At 40.1% G+C, this 14745-nt stretch overlaps 1 protein-coding gene across 5 annotated transcripts in view; it reads right to left on the bottom strand.

The window, feature by feature from the left end:
* pnpla7a (patatin-like phospholipase domain containing 7a) overlaps positions 1 to 14745 on the bottom strand; it is a 123701-nt gene that overhangs the window by 29429 nt on the left and 79527 nt on the right. For 4 of the 5 annotated variants that reach the window (XM_061907943.1, XM_061907940.1, XM_061907945.1 and 1 more), the window contains exons 30-34: positions 13792 to 13908; positions 8198 to 8346; positions 7939 to 8091; positions 3793 to 3912; positions 1406 to 1490 (exon numbers count right to left, since the gene is read on the bottom strand). In XM_061907943.1, coding sequence (XP_061763927.1) covers positions 1406 to 1490; positions 3793 to 3912; positions 7939 to 8091; positions 8198 to 8346; positions 13792 to 13908 — 624 coding nt within the window. Of the gene's footprint in view, positions 1 to 1347; positions 1491 to 3792; positions 3913 to 7938; positions 8092 to 8197; positions 8347 to 13791; positions 13909 to 14745 lie in introns of all 5 variants that reach the window. The other variant, XM_061907944.1, reaches the window with a different exon arrangement.

The raw sequence follows: 14745 nt of genomic DNA, 5'->3' as shown, positions 1-14745 counted from the left end.
AGTCCTGATCGTTTGGTCCGCACATTTTACCGGCGATGCTAATAAGGCAGCCATGTTATGGGCCACTTCATTAGGTACACCCACGCTATGGCCGAATAGCGTCAATAGCTATTCGCTCAATAGCTTCAATTTCTTCTTCAATTTCGTTTCCGCTATCTGCCTCCATACTCCGAACATCTGTTTCAATACATGCGTGATCTGTTGAATCACTTAAGCCGCTGAAATCCGAGTCTGAATCCGAGCTAATGTCGCTATATCTTGCCATGTTGTTTGTATTGGCAGCCCTGTATGACGTCATAGTGGTTCCGAAGATAGCGAAAATAAGGCACTTTAAAAGGTTTATTTAGGGATATTCCGGGACCGGTAAAATTTTGAAAAAAAATTCAAAAAATACAACAAGCCACTGGGAACTGATTTTTATTGTTTTTAACCCTTTTGAAATTGTGATGTTCCCCTTTAAAAATGTTCCTATTTTTCTTTTCATACAAATTCCCAAAAATTCCAGGAGTTCCAATGACTCCCATTTTCCACAGCCTTATTTTCACCTCTTGCTGACAAGTTTTCACAGTCCACATTTTTTAACCATTTTTGACCATTCCACCTTTAAAACATTCCTCTTAAAAATGTTCCTATTTTTCTTTTCATACAAATTCCCAATATTCCCGAAATACCAATTCTCAATTCAAACTACGTCAACATTTTTCAACCGATTCCAACAAATTCTAACACCAACCCATTCATGTTGTCTAGGACAATTGTGTATCAACATTTTTAAAAATTCCCGGTTTTCCTGAAATTCCAAATTTCCAGGAAATTCCCACTCAAATGAATGTATTCATAGTTCTACAATGCCTTACATTCTCAAAATGTTGCGCATTTTTAAACCCCAGTTTGACCTTTCAACCATCTGCTCTCCCCAAATTCCTGTTTTCCTGGAATGTCCCTGGTTTTTCTCCCTTATTGACAAATAATGGGAAATATACAATCTCATGCATATCCCACATTTCTCATCCAATAGGAACCGTTCCCACATCCACACACTCCACTCAATCTGGACATCCAAGCGTTTCGATACCGCTCCCGTGTATTTGACGGTTCGGTGGCTCGCGCACATAGGGCATTCACACTTCCTGAATTGCAAATTCTAGTTAAATTTTGCATATCGTCCTCCCAGTATTACGAGCGAACTAATGTTCCGCATATATTCTGCATATCCAAAGACAGACATGCTCGATGGACTGCGACCCTTAGTCTGCTCACTACAAGAGAGACAAATCCTCTGCTAACAAGTTTAGCAGATCGGCTTTGTGTGCTGTCAAGTTTGCACATGCGTTAGTACACGCAAACCTTTAGTAGATCAGGCCCTAATGGTGTTAAGGGGTGACGTCTCTGTCGGTAGTTTTACCGTCCACCAGGGCAGGTTTGACTGGCTCGATGCGAGACACAATTTCTGCCAAGTCAGTGAAAGACGCGTTGGGACACGTCAACACCTGAAAAACACAGACAACATGGGCATCAATGAAGAGATGGGGGGGAGATGCATTTGTTTACCATGGAATAACAATAAATATATAAACTTAGTACACACACATACCCCGAAACCCATCCCACGCCTTGAATCCCTTTAGATAGCAGCAGCCTGCCACCGAAGCCCCCCGCCCCTCTGTTGCAAGTCTTGTGGATTCTATGTAACGTGTTTATGTGCGCTTATGGCTATTGAGGTTTTTTTGTCCTTGGCCTCAGTCTGGACCACCTCCTCAGGAGCCCAGTCTAAGACCGAACCTTTTTTTTTACTCAAATACTTTACTCAAACTGAAATATAGCAACGTCATGTATATCCGGTTGGGGACCACTGATTGGTACCGGGGCGCAGAATAATTAGTTATTAATTAATATTATTTTTATTGCACCAACCCAAAAAACCTCCCTTTTTCCTGACCCCCAAAAAATAAATAAATAAATAAATCCCCCCCCCCCCCCCCCCGGGCCGCGGGACAAATTATCAAGCGTTGACAGGTCCGCAGCTACAAAAAGGTTGGGGACCACTGACGTACATGATACTTACTAGAGATGTTCGATAAGGGTTTTTTTTACCGATATCCGATATTGTCCAACTCTTAATTACCGATTCCGATATATGTATACAATCGTGGAATTAACACAGTATGCCTACTTCTGTTGTGATGCGCCGCTGGATGCATTGAACAATATAACAAGGTTTTCCAAAATAAATCAACTCAAGTTATCTAAAAAAAAATGCCAACATGGCACTGCCTTATTTATTATTGAAGTCACAAAGTGCATTTTTTTTTTTTTTTTTTTTTTTTTTAACATGCCTCAAAACAGCAGTTTGGAATTTAGGACATGCTCTCCATGAGAGAGCATGAGGAGGTTGAGGTGGGCGGGGTTGGCGTAAATTGTAGCATCCCGTAAGAGTTAGTGCTGCAAGGGCTTCTGGGTATATGTACTGTTGTGTTGATGTTGTGTTACGGTGCGGATGTTCTCCCGAAATGTGTTTGTCCTTCTTGTTTGGTGTGGGTTCACAGTGTGGCGCATATTTGTAACAGTGTTAAAGTTGTTTATACGGCCACCCGCAGTGTGACCTGCATGGCTGTTCACCAAGTATGCTGGCATTCACTTGTGTGTGTGAAAAGCCGTAGATATAGTGTGGTTTGGCCGGCACGCAAAGGCAGTGCCTTTAAGGCACGTCCCCAATATTGTTGTCTGGGTGGAAATCGGGAGAAATTCGGGAAAATTGGGAGGGTTGTCAAGTATGACTGGGACACGCAGCACTGTATTTCTCCCTACGTCCGTGTATCACTCCGTACAGCGGCGTTTTAAAAAGTCGTAACTTTTACTTTTTTTTGACACCGATACCGATAATTTCTGATATTACATTTTAAAGCATTTATCGGCCGATAATATCGGAAGTCCAATAATATCGGACGTCTCTAATACTAACATTAATTTTATAATATTTTGAAAAATTTTGAATCAATCTCATACTATTCAAAGTAACATAACGTGCATTTTATTTTGTTGGATTCACTTGCAGGTTGTTTTTTTTCCACATGTTTTAAAAAAGGAAAAAAAAAATGATAATAATAATTACAGTTTTTTATTTTTCCATACTTGTATTGGGACACTGGTGGTCAATGTTTGTTATAAACTGGTTGTCATGCGCCACGTGTAACGGCCAATAATATAGGAATATAAAAGTAGAAAGATTCCCCTCTGTAAAATATTACACAATTGCCTATGCATTTGATTACTTTTTTATGTACACTGTAAAAAAAATAAATCTGCAGATAAGCTTAGTCGCTATCACTTGGCAGTAAAATTTATGGTGTTTTTTTTTACAGCATACAACTGTAAATGGAAAAACAGCACTGATCTTTTTACACGGTTAAAAAAAAAGGCAGCTCAGTCGATTCCCGACTCAAAATGTTCTTGCCAGTGGCTTCTCTCCTGTCACATGTGTTGGACATTCAGGTGGTGGTGTGGATCTGAGGCTAGTTAGGACTACGTGGGACAAAAAGAGCCACACTGAGACCTAAGCTGCAGCGTGGCGAGGCTCCTTTTTTTTTTGGCCCGGGAACACAGAGAGCAGCATAAAAGCTGATTACAGTTCCTCTCGGAATGATGGAAAAAAGCCAGTTATTGACGGAACGCTTCATCAAAATGTCAAGTCGGCTTTGCCGGCTTTCTGTGAGGAGTGGCAATAAAGTGCGTCCGGGACGCTAGCCCGCGTCTGAAGGACTGTGATGTAAGAAGGCGGAAGCGGGCGCTTACGTTGTTCTTGCTCTGGGTGTTGTGGAACTCCTCCTGGTGTCTGTCCTTCAGCATCTTCTCCACCACGCCGCTGCGAGTCCACACGTCAAACACCGTCTTGCCGTGCTGGTACCCCACCTCCTGGCACCACACACAAAGTTACATCCTTTACACCAGGGGTGTCCAAAGTGAGGCCCATTTGCGGCCCGCAGGTCATTTTTTAACGGCCCCACGGCACATTTTAAAAATACTATGGAAAAAATTTCAAAACGTAAAAAGTGGTATAAAAGAGCAAACAGGTGAAATGTAACAAGAACATGTTGCAATGTTTACTCTAATAACACAAAGCTGCCAAGACTGTTTCTTTCTTAAAAAAAAATAAAAAATTAGTGAATCAAAATCATTTATGAATTATTGACCAATTCAAGGCTCCAAATAAGTCACATTAAATATTCCACTTTGAGATATTTTTGGGGGCAAATGTTGCATATTTTGTGTTTGCCATATAAAAAAATGAGCTGTTTTTTTTTTTCAAAGAACTAACAAAAAACAAACTACAAAAAAAGCTTATAATTGACGGATAGATCTGAAGTTGATCTCGAGACCATTGTGTTAAAAGTTAACAGTAAAAAAAAAATATATTTATTTTTTAAAACTTTAATGAGTAGGACCCCTTTGGTTCAGTGTGTTTTGTTTTTAAGTGTCATTGCACCAAAAATAATAGTGAATTAAAATCAATGGTGTTGTGAGTTGTTGATCTTTTTACGGCTCCAATTAATATATAATCTCAAATCCATCCATCCATTTTCTACCGATTATTCCCTTTCGGGGTCGTGGGGGGCGCTGGCGCCTATCTCAGCTACAATCGGGCGGAAGGCGGGGTACACCCTGGACAAGTCGCCACTTCATCGCAGGGCCAACACAGATAGACAGACAACATTCACACTCACATTCACACACTAGGGCCAATTTAGTGTTGCCAATCAACTTATCCCCAGGTGCATGTCTTTGGAAGTGGGAGGAAGCCGGAGTACCCGGAGGGAACCCACGCATTCACGGGGAGAACATGCAAACTCCACACAGAAAGATCCCGAGCCTGGATTTGAACCCAGGACTGCAGGACCTTTGTATCGTGAGGCAGACGCACTAACCCCTCTGCCACCGTGAAGCCCTATAATTTCAAATATTCTACTTAAAAATTTTGTTGGGTGAAAATATTGCATATTTTGTGTTTTTTTCCATAGAAAAACATGGTTTTCTTTGACAAAAAGGGCATACAACTTAAATCTTTAAAAACGTCATATTGACAGATAGACCTAATGTTGATCTAGAGATTTAAAACTTGAATAAAAATAATAACACTGCATAATGACACATTTTTAACTTTTTTTTTTTTTTTTACCAAAACTCTTTGGGGTCCCCGGGATCAAACCTGAGTGGAGGCCTAAATGTATATTTTTAATTCATATATTGTATTGGTTTTTAAAATAAATGGCCGCCGCTTGCTTTGATTTTTCAGTGTACGGCCCTCAGTGGAAAAAGTTTGGACACCCCTGCTTTACACGGTCCTACACCTTCTCCGTCACTTCCGATCTTTAACCCTGGAACGCCAAAACGTCACATCATCCGCGTGATTCGTTCTTTCCTAAATAGCCTGACGTATCAGAAGAGATGCATGTAATGCATGTACAATCCACATGAGGGCGGTATTTGAGGGGACATTTTGATGGGCCTGCTATTTGTGTGATTTGTATAAATCATGATTAATTGTAATCCAAAAGTGTTATTAAAAAACAGAACTATTAATAAGATATACTATTAGGAAACTATTTACTTTGTCGCCTATAATATGTTTTTTCACCTTTTCCGACATGTTACAATGTCAAACTGTATACGTGTTCTAAACACTTCTCTGTACATAAATTAACTAACCTAAATTTAGTTGTTTTTAGCATCTTTCATGTCAAAAAATTATAAAAATACTAGTGGTACACAGGCTCCATCTAGTGGAACAACAAAGAATCAATTGATTAAAGTACAGTGTTTTATTTTCCGATATTTATACACAGTGTTAGTGTTCAAGTCGTGAGTAATGTTACGGTTAAACTTGTTTAATAAAACCTCTGGCTTGTTTTTAATGAATACTTAGGCCTACTAACTACACTACAGTATTTTAATGTTGTCATTATGGTGTTCTTAATGATTACTTAGGCCTACTATGCTACTGTATTTTAATGTTGACATTATGGTGGTACTTAATGAATACTTAGGCCTACTATGCTACTGTATTTTAATGTTGTCATTATGGTGGTTCTTAATGAATACATAGGCCTACTACGCTACTCTATTTTAATGTTGTCATTATGGTGGTACTTGATTAATACTTAGGTCTACTACGCTACTGTATTTTAATGTCATTATGGTGGTACTTGATTAATACTTAGGTCTACTATGCTACTGTATTTTAATGTTGTCATTATGGTGGTACGTAATGAATACTTAGGCCTATTAGGCTACTGTATTTTAATGTTGTCATTATGGTGGTTCTTAATGATTACTTAGGCCTACTACGCAACTGTATTTTAATGTCACTATGGTGGTTCTTAATGATTACTTAGGCCTACTATGCTACTGTATTTTATGTTGTCATTATGATGGTTCTTAATGAATACTTAGACATAGTATGATACTGCATTTTAATGTTGTCATTATGGTGGTACTTAATGAATACTTAGGTCTACTACACTACTGTATTTTAATGTCATTATGGTGGTACTTGATGAAAACTTAGACCTACTAGGCTACTGTATTTTAATGTTGTCATTATGGTGGTTCGTAATGAATACTTAGGCCTACTAGGCTACTGTATTTTAATGTTGTCATTATGGTGGTTCTTAATGAATACATAGGCCTACTACACTACTGTATTTTAATGTCATTATGGTGGTACTTGATTAATACTTAGGTCTACTATGCTACTGTATTTTAATGTCATTATGGTTGTACTTAATGAATACTTAGACCTACTAGGCTACTGTATTTTAATGTTGTCATTATGGTGGTTCGTAATGAACACTTAGGCCTACTACGCTACTGTATTTTAATGTTGACATTATGGTTGTACTTAATGAATACTTAGGCCTACTACGCTACTGTATTTTAATGTTGTCATTATGGTTGTACTTAATGAATACTTAGACGTACTACACTACTGTATTTTAATGTTGTCATTATGGTGGTTCTTAATGATTACTTAGGCCTACTAACTACACTACTGTATTTTAATGTCATTATGGTGGTTCTTAATGATTACTTAGGCCTACTACACTACTGTATTTTAATGTTGTCATTATGATGGTTCTTAATGAATACTTAGACATAGTGTGCTACTGCATTTTAATGTTGTCATTATGGTGGTACTTAATGAATACTTAGGCCTACTATGCTACTGTATTTTATTGTGGTCATTACAGCGGTACTTAATGAATACTTAGGCCTACTACGCTACTGTATTTTAATGTCTTCATTATGGTGGTACTTGATGAATACTTAGACCTACTACGCTACTGTACTTCAATGTCATTATGGTAGTACTTAATGAATACTTAACCCTACTACACTACTATATTTTAACGTGGTCATTATGGTGGTACTTAATACTTATGCCTACTATGCCACTGTATTTTAATGTTGTCGTTAAGGTGGTACTTAATGAATACTTTGGCCTACTACGCTACTGTATTTTAAGGTCATTATGGTGGTTCTTGGAGAGACAAGTTTTTTCTGAGGTGGGACTCGGTGAAAACAGTTTGAGAACCGCTGGAATAAATGATAAATAAGTATTGAATAATACATTTTAAATAAATATAAAAAAATCATTTATACAATTAAGAGAAATATACATGTAGTGATAGATAAATGTCAAATAGACGATAAAACTAATGAAAAATAATGATAATTGTAGCCTTCTGCATATAAATGTTTGCAGTTGTTATTCCATCCATCCATTTCCTACCGCTTGTCCCTTTTTGGAGGCGCGGGGGAGTCACTGGAGCCTATCTCAGCTGCATTCGGGCGGAAGGCGGAGTACACCCTGGACAAGTCTCCACCTCATCGCAGGGCCAACACTCATTATGAAGATTTAATGACGTGTTTATCGGAACTTACGGCGATCTCGTCAAACTTTCCAAACTCCAGCGTCCGGTATCGGTCGATGGGAGGCCTGATGTACTCGCAGTAGTCGCTGTTCTTCACAGTGTCCAGGTGTCGCACGCAGCACACGTAGGCCAGGCGAGTCTGAATCTCCGCCATGTTCAACACCTGAAGTGTAAAAAAAGAAAGAAAAAAAAAAAACCAAAAACGCCTCGTTAGAGTCCCGCAGATGCACTCCGTGGCCTTTTACCATTCCAATCGATGCGTTCGTTACCTTGACTTTCTCTGCCAGGGGGTTGAGGCGTTTCCATAGCAACCACCAGCCGGACAGCGAGTCGCCGTAATTAGTCAGGTTGGTTTCGTCGCGGCTGCCCACGTCGATCGCTATCACCACTTTGGCCCCCATGGAGCGCGCCACGTCGGCTGGAAGTGGGGGCGGTCAAAAGTCAATGCAGCCAAAAATAAAAAGATAATTTTGTACATGAAAGACGAGGAATTTCAGAATAATTAAAGCTGCAAGCCGCTTTGGACGTGCCTTCGCACCGCTGTGCAACTCTGGCTTCACGTAGGCGGGCACGAATGTCGCTCGCGGTTTACGTCCTCCCCAATGCCGAGACCCACAGCAGGTTTTTGAGGACCCGTCATAGACAATTTAGAGTGAAAAGCTAATTTTTATATTCACTCGCATACAAAACATTCGAACTTGGATCGTTTCCCTGACTTCGAGACTCTCCCGACGGACAGTGCAGCGAAGACACGCCAAACTCCCTTCTTGTCTCTCATGGACTTTGTAGACTTTGGACTTATCGGCTGCATGACATCAAGGCCGCGGAACAGAGACACACTGCAGGCTTACACACACACATGCATCCACAAAAAAATATTCGCCACACACATACATACCCCACCCCCAATCCAACGCCCTTGACGCGAATCCCGTAGGGCAGGGGTGCCCATTACGTCGATCGCGAGCTACCAGTGGACCGCGGGGGGTGTGTCAGTCGATCTCCAGCCAGGCTTTTAAACAAAATAGACCTAAAAATTAGTGATCATCAATCTTCACCAAGACGTCACTTAAATGACATTCACGGTACCGGAGGGTCTTGTGAGATGACGCTGGCTGCTGCAAGATCATTATTATTAAAAATGACCGAGAGGAAGGCGAGAAACACTTTTTATTTCAACAGACTCTCGCGCCGTACCTTCCGTCAAAACTCTAAAGGCCGACTGCACATTTCCTATCTTCACAATAAAAGCCCTGCTTCATGCTGCCTGCGCTAACTAAATACAGAGTCTCGGAAAACTGGCGTGCACAAGCGATCCCTCAGAAAGCTGGCGTGCACATCACTTGTGCACGCCAGCTTTCCGAGACTCTTATTTTGTTAGCGCAGGCAGCATGAAGCAGGGCTTTTATTGTGAAGATAGGAAATGTGCAGTCGGCCTTTAGAGTTTTGACGGAAGGGACGGCGAGAAAGTCTGTTGAAATAAAAAGTGTTTCTCGCCTTCCTCTCTGTCATTTTTTCATAATGATGAACTGGCAGCAGCCAGCGTCATCTCAGACCCTCGGGTGCCGTGAATGTCAATCAAGCAAGCTACGGAATTTGCCGCCAATGTTTTTCTTGTAAAGTGTATGGAAGCTGGATGAATTAGATGCCAAAAACCAACCACTTTCATGTGGTATTGTACAGAAAGGACAACTTTTTTTCTCCTCCATTTGAAAATGTGGGCGTTATCATCATTACTGTCTGATTCCAATCAATGCAAGTCATCAGAATCAGGTAATAAACCAACTTATATTCTTGTCTTCGTGAAAGAAAGACATCTATATGTGTTACACATGCTTGTATTATCATTAAACACATTTAACTTGTTTACAAAAATGTCTCTTTCATAAATAAATAAATATAAATGATATATATAAATGAGGTAGATCCCCTCGAGTTGGTCAATTGAAAAGTAGCTCGCCTGCAGAAAAAGTGTGGGCACCCCTGCCGTAGGGGTTATGGAAGGATGGGCAGTGCCTGAGAGCTGCAGCCTGTCACCATGGCCCCCTCCCTCCCCTCTTTTGCTAGATATATCACGGTGTACGTTGTAATATGTATATGTGCTTTGCTATGGAGGTTTTTCCCCACTCCAGTCTAGATTGTATTTTTTCACTCATCCTTCCCCAGCGTTGACCTTTTTCCAATCTTTTACGGGGCGCTCTGTGGCAACCCACCAGAGTTCCTGCTCTGTAACACTGTGTCTAATCTTGAACGGGATTGTGCTGAAAACAAAGTTTCGTTGTACTTGTGCAATGACAATAAAGACCAACACTATCCTATCCAAACATTTCAGGATGTTTGGGGCATTTAAAAGGAACTTTAGACGGTTATAACTTTTCACCACAAGGGGGCAATTTGGTGCCACGGCAGTCATATCGTCAAGTGCTAGCCAATGCTCATATTTCAGGAAGACCAGAGGACATGGAAGGCAGTTAAGACCGTTATACCTTTTCACAACAAAGGGGGAATATTGGTGCAAAGACAGTCATGCAGTAGTGTCCCACCCAATGCTCCGACCCACCATCCAAAATTTCAAGAAGATCGGAGCACGTGGAAGGAAGTTATGACTGTTATAATGTTTCAGCACAAGAGGGCGATATCAGTGCAAAGGCAGTCATTCAATAAGTGAAGTGAATTATATTTATCTTTTTATATAGCACTTTTTCTCTAGTTACTCAAAGCGCTTTACATAGTGAAACCCAATATCTAAGTTACTTTTAAACCAGTGTGGGTGGCACTGGGAGCAGGTGAGTAAAGGGTCTTGCCCAAGGACAAAACGGCAGTGACGAGGATGGCAGAAGCGGGAATCGAACCTGGAACCCTCAAGTTATTGGCCTGGCAACTCTACCACTCAAGCTATACCCCCTACCATCAAAAAATTTCAGGAAGATCGGAGCATGTGAAAGGAAGTTATGACTATTATACCTTTTCACCACAAGGGGGCGATATTGGTGCAAAGGCAGTCATTCAGTAGCATCCCACCGAATACACTACCCATCATAAAAAAATTCTGGAAAATCGGAGCATGTAGAAGGAAGTTATGACTGTTATACCTTATCACCACAAGGGGGTGATATTGGTGCAAAGGCAGCCATGCAGTAGCGCCCCACCGAATACACTACCCACCATAAAAAAAATTCAGGAAGATCGGAGCATGTAGAAGGAAGTTATGACTGTTATACCTTTTCACCATAAGGGGGCGATATTGGAGCAATGTTAGTTACTCATTAGCGTCCCACCGAATGCATTGACCTACTATGAAAAATTTCAAGAAGATTGGAGCATGTGGAAGGAAGTTATGACTGTTATACCTTTTCACCACAAGGGGGCGATATTGGTGCAAAGGCAGTCATTCAGTAGCATCCCACCGAATAAACTACCCACCATAAAAAAATTCCGGAAAATCGGAGCATGTAGAAGGAAGTTATGACTGTTATACCTTATCACCACAAGGGGGTGAATTGGTGCAAAGGCAGTCATGCAGTAGCGCCCCACCGAATACACTACCAACCATAAAAAAAATTCAGGAAGATCGGAGCATGTAGAAGGAAGTTATGACTGTTATACCTTTTCACCATAAGGGGGCGATATTGGAGCAATGTTAGTTACTCATTAGCGTCCCACCGAATGTATTGACCTACCATAAAAATTTCAAGAAGATTGGAGCATGTGGAAGGAAGTTATGAGTGTTATACCTTTTCACCACAAGGGGGCGATATTGGTGCAAAGGCAGTAATTCAGTAGCATCCCACCGAATACACTACCCACCATAAAAAATTTCCGGAAAATCGGAGCATGTGGGAGAAAGTTATGACGGTTATACCTTTTCACCACAAGGGGGCGATATTGGTGCAAAGGCAGTCATTCAGTAGCGTCCTACCGAAAGCACTACCCACCATAGGAAATTCCAGGAAGATCGGAGAATGTGGAAAGAAGTTATGACTGTTATACCTTTTCACCACAAGGGGGCGATATTGGTGCAAAGGCAGTCATGCAATAGCGTCCCAACTAACGCACCGACCTACCATAAAAAAAATTCAGGAAGATCGGAGTATGTGGAAATAAGTTATGACTGTTATACCTTTTTACCACAAGGGGGTGATATTGGAGCAAAGTTAGTTACTCAGTAGCATCCCACCAAGTGCATTGACATACCATTAAACATTTCAGGAAGATTAGAGCATGTGGAAGTTAAGACTGTTCTACCTTTTCACCACAAGGGGGTGATATTGGTGCAAAGACAGTCATTCAGTAGCGTCTCACCCAATGCTCCGACCCACCATCAAACATTTCAGGAAGATCAGAGCATGTGGAAGAAAGTTACCGTATTTCCTTGAATTGCCGCCGGACCGCTAAGTATTTTAAAACTTCTTCTCACTCCGGCGCTTACCAAAGGCATGCCGTAAATTCAGGCCTGCGCTTATAAATTTGAGTGTGATGTAAGGATACCATCATGAAAAGCCCATTTAATAAAAAAAAAACGTTATTATGGTCTTACCTTTACTTATAAATGAAGTCCATGCCAGCTCCCTCTGATCAAAAGCATCGACAACTTGTTTATAGAAGTCTTTCTTATCTCTCTTCAGTTTTAAAAGTCTCTCTGTCTTGATGGAGATCTTCCTTTATTACCTCCTTCGATTGAAAGTCCAGTTTAGAAAACTGCTTTATTTTATGTTAAAAGTGCAAGCGAGAGGAAAAAAATAAACGATCGCTGCTCACTCTTGCTGCTTGTTGTCACTTCTTCTGCAGCCAAGGAGTCGCAAGAAGGATCACTAGCGCCCTCTACCACCAGGAGGCGGGAGTCATTTAATGACTCATATTTGACACACGCAGCTACGGTATATTAATAAAACATAGCTGCTTACTGTTCTTTTTAGCATATTCAATAGCTTGGACCTTAAATCCTACTCAGTAGCACTTAATATTCTTCCCCTTATGCGATTTCAAATTATTGAAATCAGCCTCCTCCATTTTGAAAATGATGACAGGTGAAGTGACAAGTTTGACCCGGCGGAAATTCTAGTCATATGCCAATTATTTTGCGAAATGAGTTTGACCCGGCGGAGATTCTAGACATGCGCTAATAAAAACAATATTTTGCGAAACGAGTTTGTCCCGGCGTTAATCCTGATTTGGCGCATGTGGAAATAAGTGATGACGGTTATAATTTTTCACCACAAGAGGTCGATATTTGTGCAAAGGCCGTCTTGCAGTAGCGTCCCACCTAACGCACCGACCCACCCAAAAGACATTTCAGGAAGATCGGAGCATGTGGAAAGAAGTTATGACCATTTTAATTTCCCACCACATGGGGGCGATATTGGTTTCGATATCAACATCTAGTCACGGTCAGACCCCGACTTTAAAGCCTCGTGTCAGTCTGGAAGGAGATCCAATCACCTTTAAGTGGAATATTGTCAGTTTGATCGGTTATGGCGAGGAGCGGCTTTCGCTGCCAGGCTCCGCCCACCATGGATGGGTACAGACAGACAGGTGCTTATCTGGCATAATCATCCTTTGTACCAAAAATGATCAAGGAGTCAAGTTATTAAAGTTTCGTGTCTAATCGTCATATGACAACTTTGGCGCCATGACATGCCACGCCCACATCCTACGTGACAGGCAAGATTCCTTCCGTATTTATCATCGCCCATCTGTCTGGTATCTCTCATTACAACTACGAAAAAATTGGCCAAGTGAGCCAATTTTTGGGCTGGATCGACACACTAGCAACATTTGGTGAGTTTTCGGGCATGTTAAGGGCCTCAAAAAGGCATCCAGACTTAAAGAGAAATGGGGGCCCCATTAATAATAATGGATTTACCTGGCAGGTTGTTGATGTAGCCTCCATCCATTAGAAGGTGTCCATCTTTGGGGTCACAGAGGGGAGGCAGGTACCCTGACAGTGACATGCTGGCACGTACGTATCGCCAGAGAGAACCTGAAAGAGAAAACAGGTATTATTCACACATATTACATTCTACGCCAAATATCATCTATTGGTTACTATTATGATTATGTACTTGAATGCATAATAGACTGTATTTATATTATTTAGATGTGAATAATGCTGTGTAATACACTATATTATTCACATGTAAATAATGCTGTATATTAGACTGTATTTATGTTATTCTCATGTGAATAATGCTGTATAACAGACTGTATTTATGTTATTCACATGTGAATAATGCTGTATAACAGACTGTATTTATATTATTCACATGTAAATAATGCTGTATATTACACTGTATTTATATTATTCTCATGTGAATAATGCAGTATAATAGACAATTTATGTTATTCACATGTGAATAATGCAGTATAATAGACTATGTTATTTAGATGTGAATAATGCAGTATAATAGACTGTTTATATTATTCATGTGTGAATAATGTTGTATAATAGACTGTATTTATGTTATTCACATGTGAATAATGCTGTATATCAGACTATATTATTCATATGTGAATAATGCAATACAATGGACTGTATTTATATTATTCATGTGTGAATAATGCTGTATAATAGACTATATTATTCACATGTGAATAATGCTGTATCTTAGAATATTTATATTATTCTCATGTGAATAATGCTGTATAATAGACTGTATTTATGTTATTCACATGTGAATAATGCTGTATATTAGACTGTATTTGTTATTCACATGTGAATAATGCTGTATATTAGACTGTATTTATGTTATTCACATGTAAATAATGCTGTATGTTAGACTGTATTTATGTTATTCACATGTGAATAATGCTGTATATC

Source organism: Nerophis ophidion, linkage group LG08 (assembly GCF_033978795.1).
Source record: "Nerophis ophidion isolate RoL-2023_Sa linkage group LG08, RoL_Noph_v1.0, whole genome shotgun sequence".
Lineage (NCBI taxonomy): Eukaryota > Metazoa > Chordata > Actinopteri > Syngnathiformes > Syngnathidae > Nerophis > Nerophis ophidion.
The sequence above is the reverse complement of the archived record's forward strand: the minus strand, read 5'-3'. Positions and strand labels throughout refer to the sequence as shown.